At 38.6% G+C, this 18,906-nt stretch overlaps 1 protein-coding gene across 2 annotated transcripts in view; it reads left to right on the forward strand.

Annotated features, from left to right (window-relative positions):
• PARL (presenilin associated rhomboid like) overlaps positions 1 to 18,906 on the forward strand; it is a 57,062-nt gene that overhangs the window by 21,571 nt on the left and 16,585 nt on the right. Inside the window, exons 4-7 of one of the 2 annotated variants that reach the window (XM_060639341.2) lie at positions 796 to 844; positions 14,184 to 14,279; positions 15,311 to 15,460; positions 17,137 to 17,207. In XM_060639341.2, the coding sequence (XP_060495324.1) occupies positions 796 to 844; positions 14,184 to 14,279; positions 15,311 to 15,460; positions 17,137 to 17,207 (366 nt within the window). The remainder of the gene's footprint in view (positions 1 to 795; positions 845 to 14,183; positions 14,280 to 15,310; positions 15,461 to 17,136; positions 17,208 to 18,906) is intronic. The other variant, XM_060639342.2, reaches the window with a different exon arrangement.

Below are 18,906 nucleotides of genomic sequence, written 5' to 3' on the forward strand. Positions count from 1 at the left end.
TGAACCCCTGTCATCCATCCTCAGTGATTATTGACACAAGGCCAACTTTGTTTCCCTTCTCTCCCCACCACTGATTACTGTAAAGCAAATCCTAGGCTTATTTTGATGTGTGTCTTTTTTTTCTAAACCTCAAATTATCATACCTTAAAAGGTAATTTTAGAAAATATTCTTGGTTAGGATTCTACAACTAGATTGGACCTTGGTGAATAATCACTTAAATTTGATACCTATTACATCTGATAGTGTGCTAGGTGCTTTATGTTATTGATAGTTCTCACAGCAGTACTGCCACTGGTCTATTTACTGTCTGCATTTCATATGTCAGATAACAAGTTTAGGAGTAATTTGTCTGATGTCCCAGAGCTAGACAGTCGCTCTGTAGAGAATGTGAGCTAGCTATAAAGCACCTGCTTTTCTGTTTTGCCACATATTTATTATGTCTGTTTATTGGTAAGTTTAAAATATTTTCCTAACGTTTATTCATTTTTGAGAGACCGTGCAAGCAGGGATGGGGAAGAGAGAGAGGGAAACACAGAATCTGAAGCAGGCTCCTGGCTCCAGACTCTGAGCTGTCAGCATAGAGCCTGACATGGGGCTGAACTCAGGAACTATGAGATCGTGACCTGAGCTGAAGTCGACTCTTAACCGACTAAGCCACCCAGGCATCCCTGTTTATGGGTATTTTTACACATGAGGAATCTTTTTATGCACAAAGCTTTTTCTCTCTGGCTTTTCATTTTCCTAGCCTGAAAGTATTTACCATATGGTGATAGGCAATTTTCCTTCTGTTTTAGATTAACAAGTGGTGGAATAACCTAAGTGATGGCCAGCGGACTGTGACAGGTTTGTGTTAGCTTACACGTTTTAGCCATTCAAGGGAAGAGAAATCAAACCAAAAGGTACAGTATGTCACAGTCAATGGCTTTTGTACTCTGCTCACCAGTGGTTTAGAAGACAGAGTCTCTGTACCTTCAGGCTAATGTAATAGTATAACAAGTAGTGTGGCATAATGGTATATGTGATGCTGTGGGTCAATTGCTTTCTAATTTTGACGTAGTATGACACTGATCAAATAATCTATCTTTGTTGTAGAATCCTAGCTTGTGTAATAGGTTGTATTTATTACTTCCCTATTAAAGAAATTAAAGGGGATATTGATTAAGCACCTTCTTTATGCAGAATGCTTTATACACATTCTCTCCCTACCTCACAGGGTTGTTTACCGGGTAGTTATCTCCCTTTTTACCAGTAAGGAATGGCTTTCAGAGAAGGAACTTTTCCAAAGGTCACACTGCTAGTAAGTAGTAGAGCTAAGTTGCAAAACCCAGGTCTGTCTCATTCTGAAGCTGATTTTCTCTTTACCATGCTGTTTATAAAATCCTCTTTGAATAAATATAAGCATGCCATGCATGTCACCATGATAATTTAATTTTTGTTCTTTGTAAATCTTTATGACAGACAAAGCTGGCTTTTCAAAGTAACACTTACACAATATTTTATGGACTTAGTTACTTGAGAAATTTGGGGAAATGGATTTGAAAGTTTAACAATTGTACGGATAGGAAAAAAAATCTTCCTAGAAAAATAGCAAAATACTGCTTTTTCTCAAATACAGTTAGTCTTAATGGTACTCAATTTTTTTACCTACCTAAGTGGAGAAAAGGTGCTTATTTTCTTCCTTTGGACTCTTTCCTCTGTCTGGAAGGTTTACTTTTTCTGTCTCCTTGTTGGAACCTGAGCTGGTTTTTTAAGCTTATGCTTCAGACATTTCTTCTCATAGGAAATGTTACTGGACTGAAGTGGGTCTGCTCCTTGCTGAGCTATAGACCGACTACACAGGTGGAGTTGCCTCACAAGGTTATCCTTATTTGTACAAATAAGGAGACCATGGGGAATAATTTCCAAAGCCATGACTCTCTGACAGGGGTAAGCAGGCTCCTTTCATCAGGGCTTGAGATGAATATTGAGAAGGCACTTTGTGATTTGTCTGTACAGGCTTCCCCTCACATGTTTCTTCTCCTGTTACAGCAGTTCGTTAGTATCTAAAAGATGAAAGTGACCATTAGGCAGAAGCTTCTGGGAGTTTCCTGAGTTCAGGGAGTCTTGCTGGTAACAGAAGTGCTTTCATTTTTTTGAACTCATTGCACTTTTTAATCATTTATAACACAGCCTGCCTTAGTAATTGTGCATGCAGCATCCTAAAGGACAACGGTGAGATTTTTTTTTTTTTTTTTTTTCACTTTTTGTAGCAACTAGCACATGTCTTGCACACACAGTAAGGGCACTTGATGAAAATCTGTTAAGTGAATGAATGTTAAATGGACTCTTGAATCAAAGGATTGATATTTTTCAAAAGTATATTGCCATACTGTAGAATTGATTAGTCAGTGAGGTTTAATAAATATGATACCTTTCAAGATAGCTCTATACTAATACATCTCTTTCCATTGGGATTAACAGGAGAGTTTTGGTTTGTTTGCTTGTTCTCTGAAAGTAACCAAAATTAACAGTATTTCCTTGGGATAGCAAAGTTTTGATTTCCTTTGACATTTTCAGATTTTATGCCATTAAATATTTGAAGAAACTTGGGGTCAGAATTTAAAATATTTCTCATGCCAGGGGTGCCTGCCTGGTTGCTCAGTTGGTTAAGCATCTGACTCTTGGTTCTGGCTCAGGTTGTGATCTAGCGGTTCATTGAGCCCATGTTGGGCTGTGTGCTGACAGTGTGGAGCCTGCTTGGAATTCTCTCTCCCCTTTTCTCTGCCCATCCCCTGCTCGCGCATGTGCTCTCTCAAAATAAACATTAAAAAAAATAAAATATTTCTCATGCCAGTGCATAGCGTATTCAAAGAAATTGGTATTTGGAGATAACTGAAAATCAGAATTTCCCCTAGCTTTTTTCTTTTCTTTTAGTCTAATAATTTATTTGGCACATAGGATGTAGCAGTAGGAATAGACAGATGTTTTTAATCTAACTAGCAGCTTGTATGTAAAGTATTTTGAACCACATAAACGTGAGCAGTCATGCCAAATCCTTATTGTGAAGTTATCTAAGTGACTTTAAAAGCTGAGGAAATGCTCTTTGATCCATTCAGCGTCACCTCAGACTTCTGTTGTAGGAAATAATTATTTTGGTAGCAGTGAGTCTAGCTATACAACATTTGTTAGTAATGTTTAATAAGTTAACTATATACTAAGAGTCTCATGTTTATGTGCTATTCTCACGATTACAGTTACGTCTTGTTTCTTCAGAAGTGTCCATTCATCTAGCTTACCTTGCTTAGCTCTCCCAGTTGCTTCCTTTGGGCTGATCCTAAATGAGGTTGGCTTAGCTCCTATTTTATTTGAGGATTGATTTATGGGGTGACATATTGACTCTGTACCACTCTCTTTCTTGGATAGCACATGCTTTCTGTTGTTGTTGTTTTGTTTTCCTTTTTGAATTTTGAAAGAACTTGAAAAGTCCTTTCAAAGCTCTTTGAGACCAGTGTGTTTCTTTGCTTTGTAGTATTCACTCCTCGGTAGTGGCAACATGAAAGCTCTGGTAAGTTAAGGATGTCTGATTGTTACATTGAACATTTTACATAAGGACTCCTTGCTGTCTGAATCTAATGAGCTCCTGAATTTGGATGGCAAGATTTTGGATATAGGAAGTCCAGGCACATAGTTGAGGCATAGGAAATGTTTGGTTCCCGAGCTTGAGATAGCAAGGGGTATCTCAGATTTACCCATATCTCTTTGGTTCCTAGGTTTAGATAAGAACAAATCATAAAGGATACCTGTAATTTATTGTTAAGGTAGAGTCCAGTGATGAGGTGAAAAACCTCCCTGCCTTAGAGTTGATGATGTCCAGTTTGGAATCCCTGGTTTTGACTCAATCTCAACCTGTCCCTGGGAATCCCTTTTTCAAGTGTGCTAGAGAACTGGTCTTGCTCCTTGTTTTTCCTCCTTGTTTGGTTATTTTGGGGATTTTTTTTTTTTTTAATTTTTGGTATTAATCTTAATTACTACACAGAAATCTCTCCCCAAACTTCACATTTCTTTGAACAGTTTTTATATGTTCACTTCGTATTTGTAGGTGCATCAGATAGCATTCTTCAGGTTAGACTTGTGCCTGATGCTTTTACACTTAAGCTCTTCTCCTGTTCTGTTGCGTTGATCTGCAAGGCTTTTAAACCTGTACTTGAAGTCCCTAGGCAACCTCTAAGGAGAGGATTTCCTCTACCTTTCTAGTTTTCAGACACTTGCCTGGTTTTCCTGTTAACCCAGCAGAATGCTTACTTTACTATTTGGTAAAGCTGAGAGAGAAGAACCTACCAAATTATTGTATCTGATGAAGGAGGAGACAGGAAGGAGGAGGATGGGAAGAGAAGACTGGAGAAAACAATGCCCATCCATATCTATTGTCAGCTCCAAAGTTTAGGCACTGCTACCCCAGGGCCTTGACCCTTCTGCCCCAACTTCTAGAGTCTATTTTTTTTTTTTTTTAACATTTGTTTATTTTTGAGAGAGAGAGAGAGCGTGCGCGTGCACAAGCAGGAGAGGGGCAGAGTATAAAGGGAGACAGAGGATCCTAAGCAGGCTCTGTGCTGATGGTAGAGAGCCTGATGTGGGACTTAAACTCATGAGCCATGAGATCATGACCTGAGCCAAATTCAGACACTTAACCTACTGAGCTACCCAGGTGCCCCTAAAGTCTGTTTTTCCTTTGCTTTCTGCTTCTACCAGGATTACTTTATTTTTTAGTTTCAATTTTCTTTCCCCTTATACCTTTCAAAGATTTTGAGCTATACTTCCTAGACTAAGGTCTGCTTCCCTGTTCCTGAAGTTGTTCATAAGGCAGTGTTTACTTGGTCTTCTAGTTAATCTTAACCTTTTAATTTGTCACTGTTTTTCCTGAAACTCGTGGTTTCTCAGTCTTCAGACAAGTTATTTTTATAGGGTAAAGAAAAAACTAATGGTTGAGTGCCAGTTAGGCTTCAAGTACTAGGATAGGTACTTTACATACATACTGTTATCCTTATTATTAGTCTTCATTGAAAGAGCCCTGTTAGTGGTGTCCTTATTGTTCAGAATGGGTAACTGAGGCTCAGAGAGGTTAAATAACTTGTCTGATATCACACAGTTTTAGCTGGAGATGGGGAACACACTCCTTCTTAGTTTAAATAATAGACTTTTGATTACGTCTTTTCACTTTCAACTATAGCAGATCATCACTAAATTACCTTTCTGGTGACCCACACTGCCTACTCCCATCCCAGGTATTTGGGTGTTTATTGACAGCCCAAATTGCAGCAAATTGTCCCGAAATGGCAGGCTGGCATAGGATGGCTGGGATAAAAGGGAGCCCTTTTTTGGCTACTTAGATTAGTCTTTGCCATTGTAAAATGAATAAATGTGCATGCAAACAGATTGAAATAGTGGTAAAGAATATATCAAGTGAAAAATAAGTCTTTCTCACTGTAGACTTCCAGTGATGCAGTTTCTGTCCCCATAACAACCACTCCTTTTTAGTTAAACTTGTATGTTCTATTAAAGCATCTATTTTTTTTTTAATTTTTTTCTTTTTAACATTCATTTTTGAGAGGTAGAGCACAAGCGGGGGAGAGTCAGAGAGCGACATAGAATCTGAAGCAGGCTCCAGGCTCTGAGCTGTCAGCACAGAGCCCAACGCAGAGCTCAGATCCACAAACCGTGAGATGACCTGAGCCGAAGTCAGACACTTAACCGACTGAGTCACCCAGGCGCCCCAAGCATCTATTTCTAAATAGGCATTTATACTTCTCTGCACCTATTTTTTTTTATTCCCTTGATATTTTAAAGGACATTGTATCAATACAAGTAGGTCTATTGCTTCTTTATATTTTATTGAGGTATAATGTGCATAGAAAAACATGCACATTTCAGAGGTACAACTAATTTTCACAAACTGAGTACATCCGTGTAATTAGCACCCGATCAAGAAATGGAAATTACCAGCACCTTGGGCTCAGAATGTTCTTTTTTAATAACGTTGTAGTAACTCATGGAAATGAATATTATGTAGCAAGTCTTTTATTAATGGATATTTCAATAGGTTATAGTCTTCTATATTCACTGCAGTGAATATCCTTATATAGAGATATTTGTACTCTTTTGCAAGTTAATTTTTAGGATGAGTTACTGGAAATAGATTTGCTGGATGTCAAAGTTGTCTTGAAGTTGTATACCAATGTAAACATCCTCCATTAACATACAGAGTTTAAATAAGTCCTTTATTTCTAAAAGTTGCTCACAGAGGAGGTTACATATTCTCATCTGCAGGGAGGGTGCAGAGAAATAACCCCTTTTGTGGTTAGTTTGTAAAGGTCTTTGTCTCCCTTATTGTGGATTTGCCCTATTCTTTTCATCTACCCCTATCAGTTTCTATTTGTCTCCCGGCAGGAGGATTGAAGATGGGTAGTCTTTCTGGATTTTCTCTTGACTCTAGAAAGCTGTGGGACCAGTCCTTAACTGGTTTTGTCCATACTGCCCAGGAAGAGAAATTGTAGTCACTGTGTGAAGCCAACAGGATGATCCCTGTGCCTATAGTCCTGGTTCCTAGGGAACCTGAGGTAGGGGCCACTTGAGCTCAGTTCTTTGGTTGTCATGGTTGTATATACGAGTCAGTGTCTGGACTGGCCAGGTTTAGCTTCCTTCAGATAGAGAAGCTGTGGAGTGGTGAGCTGGCCCACCTCATCAGCAGAGGGGATCCTGTACTTAGCTACTGAACCCCAAGTGGGATAGTGGGTCCTTTTTTAGGAAAAGAGAAAAAAAAGGTTGTACTACCTTCGTTGGGCTAAGGAGGAAAATGGACTGAGATTATTGAACCAAGCAGGATTCCCAAATTAGTATATATTTCTTTTAATCAAGATATTATTCACATATCTTATAATTTGCCACATAAAAGTATGCAGAACCACTTGAGTGGTTCTTATTGTATTCACAGTATTGTGCAACTGTCATCATCCCAGGACATTGTCATCCCAAAAAGAAACTCCATACCTATTAGCAGTCACTCCCCATTCCCCTCCTCCCCTCAGCCCTAGGCAGACACTAATTTATTTTCTTTCTCTATGGATTTGCCTGTTCTGGACATTTCATATTAATGGAATCACATATGTGGCCTTTTGTGTCTGCTTTGTTCACTTAGTGTAATGTTTTCAAGGTTCACCCATGTTGTGGCATGATGTATCAGTCCTTCATTTCTTCTTGTGGCTGAATATTCCATTATGTTGTTTATTTATCTGTTGATGGACGTTTGAGTTATTTCCATTTTTTCGTTATTATAATGCTGTGGATTTTTGTGTATACATTTTCATGTAGACATGTTGTCATTTCTTTTGCTAATATACCTTGAGTGGAATCATAGGGTCATATGGTACTCTAACTTTTAAATTGTGGTAAAAACAAAATATACCATGTTAGCCATTTTTTTTTTAAACATTTATTGATAGCATGAGCATGGGAGGGGCAGAGAAGGGGGGAGATACAGAATCTGAAACAGGCTCTGAAAAGTCAGATGCTTTATTGACTGAGGCACCCAGGCACCCCCATGTTAGCCATTTTTAAGTGTACAATTCAATAGTGTTAGGTATGTTTACATTGTTATGAAACATTTGTAGAACTCTGTTTTGTCTTGTAAAACTGAAACTCTATGCTAATTACACAACTTTGCACCCCCCCCCCCCCCACACCGCAGTCCCTGGTAACCATCATGCCACTCTGTTTTTACAAATTTGATTATATACCTTATTTAAGTAGAATCAAACAGTATTTATCTTTTTTGACTGGCTTATTTCACTTAGCATGCCCTCAGAGTTCATCCATGTTGTAGTGTGTGATAAGATTTCCTTCCTTTTTATGGCTATTGGGTGTATATCTTTATTCCATTGTGTGTATATATCACATTTTGTTTATGCATTCACTCATTGATAGACATTTAGGTTTCTTCTACCTCTTGGCTATTGTGAATAGTGCTACTGTGGAGATGGATGTGCAAATACCTCTTTGAGACCCTGTTTTCAGTTCTTTGGGATATATACCCAGAAGTGGAATTGCTGCATTATATGGTAGTTCTATTTTTAATATTTTTGAGGAAGTTCCATACTGTTTTCCATAGTGGTTGCACCACTTTATAATCCCACCAACAGTGCATAAGAGTTCTAATTTCTCCACATCCTCACCAGCACTATTTCCTTTTCTGTTTTTTTGATAGCAGCCATCCTAATGGGTGGGTGAAGTAACACATTGTGGTTTTGATTTGTATTTCTGTAATCGTTAATGATGTTGCACATCTCTTCATATGCTTGTTGGCTATTTGAACATTATATTTGGATAAATGTCTATTCCAGTCCTTTGCCTATTTTTATTTATTTATATTTTAATTTTTAAGTCTACTTTGAGAGAGACAGAGTGTGAGCAGGGGAGGGGCAGAGAAAGAGGGAGAATCTCAAGCAGGCTCTGTGCTCAAAGTGCGAGATCATGACCTGAGCCAAAATCAAGAGTTGGTTGCTTAACCCACTGAACATAATTCAGTCCCTGCTATATTTTTGTTTTCATTCATCTCAAAGTATTTTCTGATTTCCCTTACGATTTCTTCTTTGGACCATTGGTTATTTAGGAGTGTGTTAATGTCTGCATCTTTGTGACTTTCCCTATGTCTTGTTGATTTGTAATTTCAGTTCATTGTGATCAGAGAATGTAATTGTATAATTTCAGTGTTTTAAAAATTTTTTGAGGTGGCTCAGTCGGTTAAACATCCAGTTCTTGATTTTGGCTCAGGTCATGATCTCATGGTTTGTGATATCAAGCCCCACTTCAGGCTCTCCGCTGTTGTCAGGCTCAGCACCGACAGATTCTTGGGAATATCTCTCCCTCTCTCTGCACCACCTCCCCAAATAAATCAATAAAACTTTAAAAGAAAAAAAATTATTGAGACTTGTTTGTGGCTGAACATATGGTCTATCCTGGATAATGTTACATGTGCTCTTGAAAAGAATGTATTGTCTTGTGTTGAGTGTTTTATAGATGTCTGTTAGGCATAGCTGGTTTATAGCTTTGTTCAAGTCTTCTGTTTCCTTGCCAATGATCTCCTCTCTTATTGCAAATAAGGTATTGAAGTCTCCGACTATTATTGTTAAACTGTTTATTTCTCTTGAGTTCAGTTTTTACTTCATATATTTTGGGATTCTATTGTTAGGATCATCTATGTTATTTTCTTGTTAGGCTTGTGGTGTACAAGATCCCAGGAATATATTGAGGTTTTATAAGCTCCTATGGACATCTCATTCCTCAGCTTTTCCTTTTAAGATTTTTGTTTGGTCTCTTGTTTACTCCAAATATTATCCCCCACTGCAGGTAGCCATGGACTTAAAACACTTGCCTGTAATTGTTTTTGACAAGTGCCCCCTGGAAAAAGGAATTGTGTACTTGAGCTCTCAGTCAAGTCAAATATAGACAGCCTTGCAAGTGGGGCTTTGCAGGGAAATATTATAACATCAAATAATAGTTCTTTGGGAATGACGCTTTGAAAGAGTTCCAGCTCCATTGTACCATCTCTAGTGCTTGCTAAGCTGTACGAGAAATGTGGATTGTTTTCATAGCTTATAGCTTCAACGTATAGCTGGAAAGTGGAGGATGGGACCAGGGCAAGCTAAAGTGCCCCAGAGTTGCTGTTCTTCTTGAGATTCAGCCATTTTCCTTAAATGTCGAGTTGCTGCAAGCTTTTAGCTAGTTTCCAGAACTGTGAAAAAGTTGCTTCTGACAGCTTTTTGCCAATTTTTCATTGTTTTGTGAAGGGGAGAATTTTTCAAGGTCCTTACTTCATTATTTTCATTGATGTAATCCATTGCCTCCTTTTTGGTAAAGGTAGGTGTTGAGCCAGCAGCAGTCTTAAATCAGCGGTGTCGAGCTTGTTCAAGAGTTGACTGAGTAGGGAGGAGGCAAGTGACACTCGCTGTAAATGGAGATACAAAGACCTTAAGCAGTTCTATTTCTCAAAGGGTAAGGAGGGAACCATTATGTGAGCTTCTGCATACTAGGCACGTGTGGTATTTTGTTTAAGCCTCACTACAACTTTTGTAAGGTATATGAGGTATTTATCTTCATTTTACAAATGAAGCTGAGGTGAAGGAGATGAAATGCTTCAGACCACAAAGCTCTACTAAGTGGCATATGTAGGATTCAGACTGGAGAAGGCTGTTCCCTTTCTCCCATAGTTTTCATTTATGGGTTTTCACCGTGTGACTGCTGCATTTAATTGTGCTTTCTCATTTCATCACACTCAACTGTTTAAGGTAGATTTTATTAGCCCTATCTTCCAGAAGAGAAAACTGAGGCTGAGAGGTTAGGGGCCTCTTCCCTAAGTTATAAGTAGGACAGTCAGTTCAGCTGGATTCCTTTATCCATGCCTTTAGGCAACGTGCAGTGCTGCCTCAGGCCTAGGATTACCTCACATCCTGTCCTATTCACTGGCTTCTGGGGACCAACCTGCTGTTTCCTAGATAAAGAGCCCTTTGATCTGAAATCCTAGAGTGACCAAGGTCAAAAGAAATCCTATTGGCTACCTATGTCTGTGTATAATAGAGCCCTAGACTAGTATCCAAAATCTATAAAGAGCTCATCAAACTCCACACCCGAAAAACAAATAACCCAGTGAAGAAATGGGCAGAAAACATGAATAGACACTTCTCTAAAGAAGACATCCGGATGGCCAACAGGCACATGAAAAGATGTTCAACGTCGCTCCTTATCAGGGAAATACAAATCAAAACCACACTCAGATACCACCTCACGCCAGTCAGAGTGGCCAAAATGAAGAAATCAGGAGACTATAGATGCTGGAGAGGATGTGGAGAAACAGGAACCCTCTTGCACTGTTGGTGGGAATGCAAATTGGTGCAGCCGCTCTGGAAAGCAGTGTGGAGGTTCCTCAGAAAATTAAAAATAGACCTACCCTATGACCCAGCAATAGCACTGCTAGGAATTTATCCAAGGGATACAGGAGTACTGATGCATAGGGGCACCTGTACCCCAATGTTTATAGCGGCACTCTCAACAATAGCCAAATTATGGAAAGAGCCTAAATGTCCATCAACTGATGAATGGATAAAGAAATTGTGGTTTATATACACAATGGAATACTACGTGGCAATGAGAAAAAATGAAATATGGCCTTTTGTAGCAACATGGATGGAACTGGAGAGTGTGATGCTAAGTGAAATAAGCCATACAGAGAAAGACAGATACCATATGGTTTCACTCTTATGTGGATCCTGAGAAACATAACAGAAACCCATGGGGGAGGGGAAGGAAAAAAAAAAAAAAAAAAAAAAAGAGGTTAGAGTGGGAGAGAGCCAAAGCATTAGAGACTGTTAAAAACTGAGAACAAACTGAGGGTTGATGGGGGGTGGGAGGGAGGGCAGGGTGGGTGATGGGTATTGAGGAGGGCACCTTTTGGGATGAGCACTGGGTGTTGTATGGAAACCAATTTGACAGTAAATTTCATATATTAAAAAATAAAATAAAAAAAAAAAAATAGAGCCCTAGATTAGGAATTGTGGCTTGGCCACTGAATTTGGCTAAAAATTTATATCTCTTACTTAGAGCCTCAGTTTTTTCATCTATAATTGGCCTTCAAAATGGGATGTGCATCAAGGAAAATAACTGCATTTTGCTTTTCTCATTTAAAATTTGTTAGTGTATTTTAGAATGAATTACAGTAATTTGTGTATATAATTTGGGTATGTATGTTCAGTTGTTTACTGATGGGATTCTTAACTGTAGACCACAGGTCTATGAAGTGAGAGTTTTTTGTTTTTTTGGGTTTTTTTTAAAGTTTATTTATTTTTGACAGAGACAGAGTGCGCATATGAACTGGGGAGGTGCAGAGAGAGAGAGGGAGACACAGAATCTGAAGCAGGCTCCAGGCTCCAAGCTGTCAGCGTAGAGCCTGACATGGGGCTCGAACTTGCAAACTGTGAGATCATGACCTGGGCCGAAGTCGGACACTTAACCGACTGAGCCACCCAGGTGCCCCTATGAAGTGAGAGTTTTAAGTACAGCGTGTTCTGGTGCTGATATTCTGTCTTAATTTACCAAAAAGGCCTCTTTGGGGTGAGAATTTGGCAATATTAACTCTTCGGCTACTGTTCACCTTGATATCTTTGGTTATCTCTCCCCTTCTCAAGGCTTTTCCCTAGTTGTAATCTCTTCAGTCAGAGACTAGACTCTGCGGTACTATGCTGCTTGCAGTTTCCAGAACTGTCTGCTGTATGTCACTGGTTTCAGAAAGTAGCCTGTGGAACATGCAGAGTAGTTGTTGCCATTTTTCAGCCTAGCAGGCAGGATCAAGGACCCCATTTTGCTTTCTTTGCAGTGTACCACAATTGGAGCAAATTGTATAGCCCCAATTATTTTCATGATCATGGCAGCCTGGGGTCAAACTCTTCTCAGGTCCTCCTTACCCTGAGATACCAGTCACTATGTACAGCAACCTAGACCTTAGAGGAATCTTTGGGTAATAAAGATGTTAAATAAATCACTGCTCACTTTCATAGAATAAACCTGGTCTGTTCCTCTGTCTTCGGAGACTCCGCCCTTCCTCTCCCCACCTCCCTTGTTCCAGGGTTCCAGGCTCCTCATTGGGAAGTATACATAGTACTCGTACTTGCCTTCCTTATGACCCCTTTTTCCCATCCTTTCATGAATACTGTTCCTCTCACCATCTTTGAAGGAGTTCTAGTTGGTTATTTACTGAAAATGTATAACAGCTGTCAGTCCCCACTAGTAAGACATATGATAAAATTAATGGAACCAATTCAGTTAAATACAACAAAATACCATTTCATGTGCCATGGAGAAAAAAATGTTTCTAGCTCATCTGTGACGTACCACCAGTTGTAAGATGCATCCTGATTACAGATATTAAAAAGGAGATGTCTTAGAATCTGAAAAATAATAGCTTCCTTTCCTACCTCTCAGAAGAGAGAGAAAAACTGGAGAGACTAGTAATGCCAAGGGATAGCTGAGAGCTAAAGATGTAACAGCTGGTGAGGATTATACAATGAATATCTTCTAAAATAAATCCTCTTACCAGAATGTTGCTGGAATCCGTGCTTATTGTCCTTGAAGGAGTTGAAAGGGCTAGTTGCCTGCTAGCAATTCCTTTAATTAATTCAAGTAGATGAGTGCCTACTATATGGTCACGGAGTTGTGGTACATTGCAATTAGTGTGGTTTTTAAAGTTCATAGTTTTTAAGAATAACTTAGAATTAACTATTCAGTCACATTTTAGTGAAGAAACTATCATTAAACAATAAACCTCCGTTTAGTGGTAGTTTTAGCAGCATCTGTTCTTGGAGAAAAATGAAACAGTCCTCCAGCTCCTACATGTAAACAGTTTTAAAAGCAGTTGCAAAATTCCAGATTATTCCTGAATTCTTATCTAACATGTATTTTCTCAGACAAGTGGATTTTTATTTACCCAGTTGATACGTAGGTGTTTCTATAAGTTTAAGAGGTATTTTATTCCCTATGGAAAAAGAAGCATGCTATGTAATAGAGCTTTTCTAGTCTTAGCCAGAGAACCCAATTCTGTACATTAGTTGTCTTTGGCTTGGCCATTTTCAAACAATAATTATAGATCTGATGATTGTTGGGTACAGTGTGAACCATTCTGAAGAAATAAAATAAGGGGGCACCTGGATGTCTAAGTCAATTAAGCATCCAACTTTGGCTCAGGCCATGTTCTCACAGTTCGTGAGTTCAAGCCCCGCATCGGGCTCTGTGCTGACAGTTCAGAGCTTGGAGCCTGCCTCGGATTCTGTGTCTTCCTCTTTCTCTGCCCCTTCCCCATTCATTTTCTCTATCTTTCCAAAAATAAACATTAAAAAAAAAAAAAAGTAAAATAAGGATCTGAGCGAAGGAAGTCAGCTTCTAGAGCATTTGCAATTTTCTAGGAATTTTCTGACTATATGAAGGCATAGTTTGATACTTAAAAACATTGATTTCACTTACTTTCCTTTAGCTCACCCTCTCCCCGCCCCAAGTATATAATACTCTTACATAATTGTGGTAGAAAATCTTATTCAGGTGGACTTTTGATCAGACTTTCTTTATTCCAATTTTTAACCTCCCTAAATTATAAATCTTTATTTTGTAGGTATCATAGCTGCGAATGTTTTTGTATTCTGTTTATGGAGAGTACCTTCTCTACAGCGGACAATGATCAGATATTTCACATCCAATCCAGCCTCAAGTAAGTCTACTTATGACTTTATTTTGAGATAGAGGTAATATGAAAGAAATAAGCTTTGTGTTAACTGAAATGCTATGCAGAGGATGAGTTGCTTGTCAACAGTTGTAAGTAATATCCAGAAAATAGACTATAAGCTCCCTGAGGAAAAGGACCCCATCTCTCTTAGTGTTATATCCCAAGTTCCTAAAATGTGCCTTGCACATATCAGATAAGTATTATTTTTTTAATGTTTGTTATTTTGAGAGAGAGCACCAGTGGGTGAAGGGGCAGAGAGAGGGAGAAAGAGAGAGAATCCCAAGCAGTGGGATCTGACAGTGCAGAGCCTAATGTGGGGCTCAATCTCACCAACTGTGAGATCGTGACCTAAGCTGAAATCAAGAGTTGGATGCCTAACTGACTGAGCCACCCAGGCGCCCCAGTAGATATGTATTTTTTAATGACGTAAGATCCGTGATCACTACAAGTTCACTCTTTGAGGAGATTATTATATACAACTTTATATCTGTACTTGAAATAACTTACTAATTCTTTTTTCTAACTTTTGCCACGAGGACAAGTTGCTTTCATTGAACTGAGAATTTTTATTGGTTGCTTACTAAGTAGAAGAGAGAGATTTAAGATAACTTTTTACCACTTTGAAAAATGCTATCTTTTAAAATTTTTTTTAGTGTTTGTTTATATTTGAGAGAGATGGGGAGTATGAGCAGGAGAGGGACAGAGAGAGATGGAGACAGAATCTGAAGCAGGCTCCAGGCTCTGAGCTATCAGCACAGAGCCCGATGTGGGGCTTGAACTCACAAGCTGTGAAATCATGACCTGAGCTGCAGTCGGACGCTTAACCAACTGAGCCACCCAGGCGCCCAAAAAAATGCTACCTTAAACCATCTTATTTAAGCTTTTGAACTGGCTCTGTTTTTGTTTCCTATGTTCGAGTTGTTTCATAATAATAATGAAAAAAATCAAAAGTAGATAATTTTTAGGTCATGGCTGTGTGTCCTATGATTACCAGACTGTTTTTCTTTCTCTTGTAGAGGTCCTTTGTTCTCCAATGTTGCTGTCAACGTTCAGTCATTTCTCCTTGTTTCACATGGCAGCAAATATGTATGTTTTGTGGAGCTTCTCCTCCAGCATAGTGAACATTCTGGGTCAAGAACAGTTCATGGCAGTGTACTTATCTGCAGGTAATAAGCTTTAATCTCAGGATCTTTTGGAGTACGAGCACGCTAACCTATCTGGAGAAGGAACAAAGGGAACGATCATAGCTGAATTCTACATATGAGGATTGTATGTAGGGAATTATACATACTGTCTGTAGAGAAGGACATCGCAGGCTGGTGGGGTTGTTGGCTTTCCTGCTTCTTGTTTCGCGATTTCTTCTTAGATTATTTAGGTATGTTTAGTTTTAAATTAGGATAGGATGGGTTAAGATTCAGTGGAGAATTTAAGCATGTCGTTTTTATCTCATTAGGCCTTGGCTACTTTAGCTCAGGCCCACCGTTTTATAGATAAATTCTTCCCAGACTTCCTGGCTGTCTCAATCATCTGGATCTTTGTTAAATAACCTTAGGCTCATTTCCCACAGTGTGTTCAGTTTCCAGAAAGCTTTATTTTAGACCAGAGCTTTGTAATAAGATCGTCAAGAATGAGTTTTTTCTCTTTTCTGAAAGCATATATCTTAGTCTGGAGCCACTCCAGTTGTGGTCCTGGGGATATCATCGTTTCCTTATTTCAACTAGGAAGTGGTAGTAAAGGATTCCAGGTTCCTAGATGCTACTAAACTGGCAATTGGTCTGTTAAATTTTACCTCTCTATTTGCAAAATGTATTGAATTAAAAACCACATGGCATGAAAATTCGTTTCTGAAGTCCCTTTGTTTACTTTTTTTTATTAAAAATGTTTCTTAAGTTTATTTTTTTTAGTAATCTCTACACCCAACATGGGGCTCGAACTTACAACCCTGAGGTCAAGAGTTGCATGCTCTTCACACTAAGCCAGCGAGGTGTCCCTGAAATCCCTTTATTTAAAAAATAGTACATCATACTGTAGTCATATTGTAGTATGGAAAAAAAAGCACTTGAGAGCTTGAAGACAGAAGACCTAGTTTTACTGGATCTTATTTCTGCTACTTGCTGTGTGATACTGCAGAAAAGACCATAATAACACCTCTTTGAGGATAATGATACTCTCTCATGACAAGTGGTTGTAGAAAGGATTAAATAGACACATCTACCACAAGGCATCAAAAATGGGTGCTTAGTCATTGTTAATTAAATACCCATGTAGCTGGTCCTTCAAAACTAGAAACTGAGCAACATCTTTGGCCTGTGCCAGAAGTGTATAGTTTTTTCCCCAAGCACTAGTTGTATTGTTGTAGGTTACACATGGGTCTGTTTCAGATGATTAATTCCTGCTCTACAGGAAGTTTTTTAAAATGAGCCACATTCAGCTTAGATGACATTGGAGCCAAAGGGACTTGTAAAAGAGCATCTAGTCTGAATTGCAGCAGAGTCATTTGGCAAGCTGGGTAAAATATAGATTCCCTGGTCCCGTTCCCAAGAATCCGATTTAGTGTTTGGAGTGCAGCCCAGAGGATTCCCTGACAGTTGGTGAGTTTGAAACTAATCTCTTTTATGTTATAGATAAGGAAAGTGAGAACTGAGAGGTAAAGTGAAGGACCCTGTGTCACTCAGTAAGTTGTGTAGTTGGTCACACTTACAAAATATCTGAGGTGATAGGATAAGTATTCATACCTGCACCTTGTACTGATCCAGGTAGAAATCCAACATTGTTAGTCTCTGTGGGGTGGAAACCATTTTTATACTACACTAAAATTATTGAAATGTGACTTATTTCTCAGGCGTTATTTCCAATTTTGTCAGTTATGTGTGTAAAGTCGCGACAGGAAGATATGGACCATCACTTGGTGCAGTAAGTATTTGTAATGTAAATTTTCTTAATTTAGTCTTTAACTTCATTTTGAAATAATTTTAGACTTATGGAAAAGTCCAAAATTATTACAAAGAGTTCTTATATACCCTTTACGCTACTGTTAAGTACAGAACCACAGTAGAATGATCAAAGACAGGAAGTTAACATTGAAACAATACTAACTAATCTGTGTCTAATTTAGAATTTATAGAGTCTTGGGGCACCTGGGTGGCTCAGTCGGTTGAGTGTCCGACTCTTGATTTTGGCTCAGGTCATGATCTCATGGTTTGTGGGTTCGAGCCCTGTGTTGGGCTCCATGCGGGCAGTGTGGAGCCTGCCTCAGATTCTCTGTTCCCCTCTCTCTCTGCCCTTCCCCCACTTGCGCTGTCTCTGTCTCAAAATAATAAAGTATTTACAATACTTTATTATAATAATAAAAAATTTAAAAAATAGAATTTATGGAGCCTTGTAAACTTCAGGCTATAGCTTTTAACCATTGGTCATTTACATATACTGTACTTACTAGAACAGACTACAAATCAAGAGCATAGTCAGAACAGTGGGTATCCATTCCTCAAAACCAGACAGCCTAATCAAGCATTGGAAAATTCTCAGTAATTACAGATTTGAATCTGGTACTATATCCTCTGTTTAGTCACTATTTGAGTGTCTTCTGTGCAGATTAGACTAGTAGGCACTGTAGTAGAAACTGGGGATATACCAGTGAGCAAGATGATCACAATTCTCTTCCTGAGCTATGTTCTGGATGTTTAAACAGAAAAAGTGTTTTTTGTTTTTGTTTTTTGTTTTTTTAGTTTAATGGAAATTTCTAGGCACATGGAAATCTTTGTATAACATCTCTCTAAAGACTACACATTCATTTTGTACATGTTTAAACACTAATACACTTAAATATATTCAGATAGAGAGTTTCATATTTAAAGAAACTAAGAAGGTTCAGTTTTGGAAGAGAATTCTTATGTAATCATCCCATAATGTGTGTGTTCCTCATATTTGTGCATACTTAATTGTCCTTTTTTTATACTTAAATTTCCTAATGAGACCTGTATCTTGTCCTGTCACCTACGTGATTTCTTAAGCCCCCGTTTTTTCCTTCATGGAATGTTTTATATACAAGATTTGGTGCTGGTGTAATTTACATATTTCAAATCTTTTACCTCATTCACCGCCTAAGCACCTGTTATGTGAAGGCAACGAAGACCACGCTAAAAGGGCTGAGTGTTCTCTAGAGGACTTCAGGGGTTCTGAGAGTAGGGATACTTTTTTCATTAAATGAGAGGATCTTGGAGGGCATTTTGATGTGCTACAGGTGTTATTCTCATTTTGCAGATAAGAAACTAAAGTCCAAGATGAGAAGAGTGTGACAGATGGTATTTGGAATTAGGCTGGGTTTGAATCCAGCTCTGCCACTTATCTGTGATTTCTAAGACATATTACCAACCCTCTCTGTTTTTCTGTATAAAATGGGGACAATACATCGCTTTCTGATCTGCAGTGCAAGTGTGTTTAGATGGCCTAGCATAATAAGGAGCATGTACTAAAAAACGTGGTAGTGGTAGTTCCTGTTCAGTCATCAATTTTGTAGAGCCATGTCAGAATAAAATTATTATCCCCAAATATTTTCATTCATTCTTAGTTAAAATTAAAGAAAACTAAGTCACCAAGTATAATAATATTT

Source organism: Panthera onca, chromosome C2, assembly GCF_046562875.1.
Source record: "Panthera onca isolate mPanOnc1 chromosome C2, mPanOnc1 haplotype 2, whole genome shotgun sequence".
Lineage (NCBI taxonomy): Eukaryota > Metazoa > Chordata > Mammalia > Carnivora > Felidae > Panthera > Panthera onca.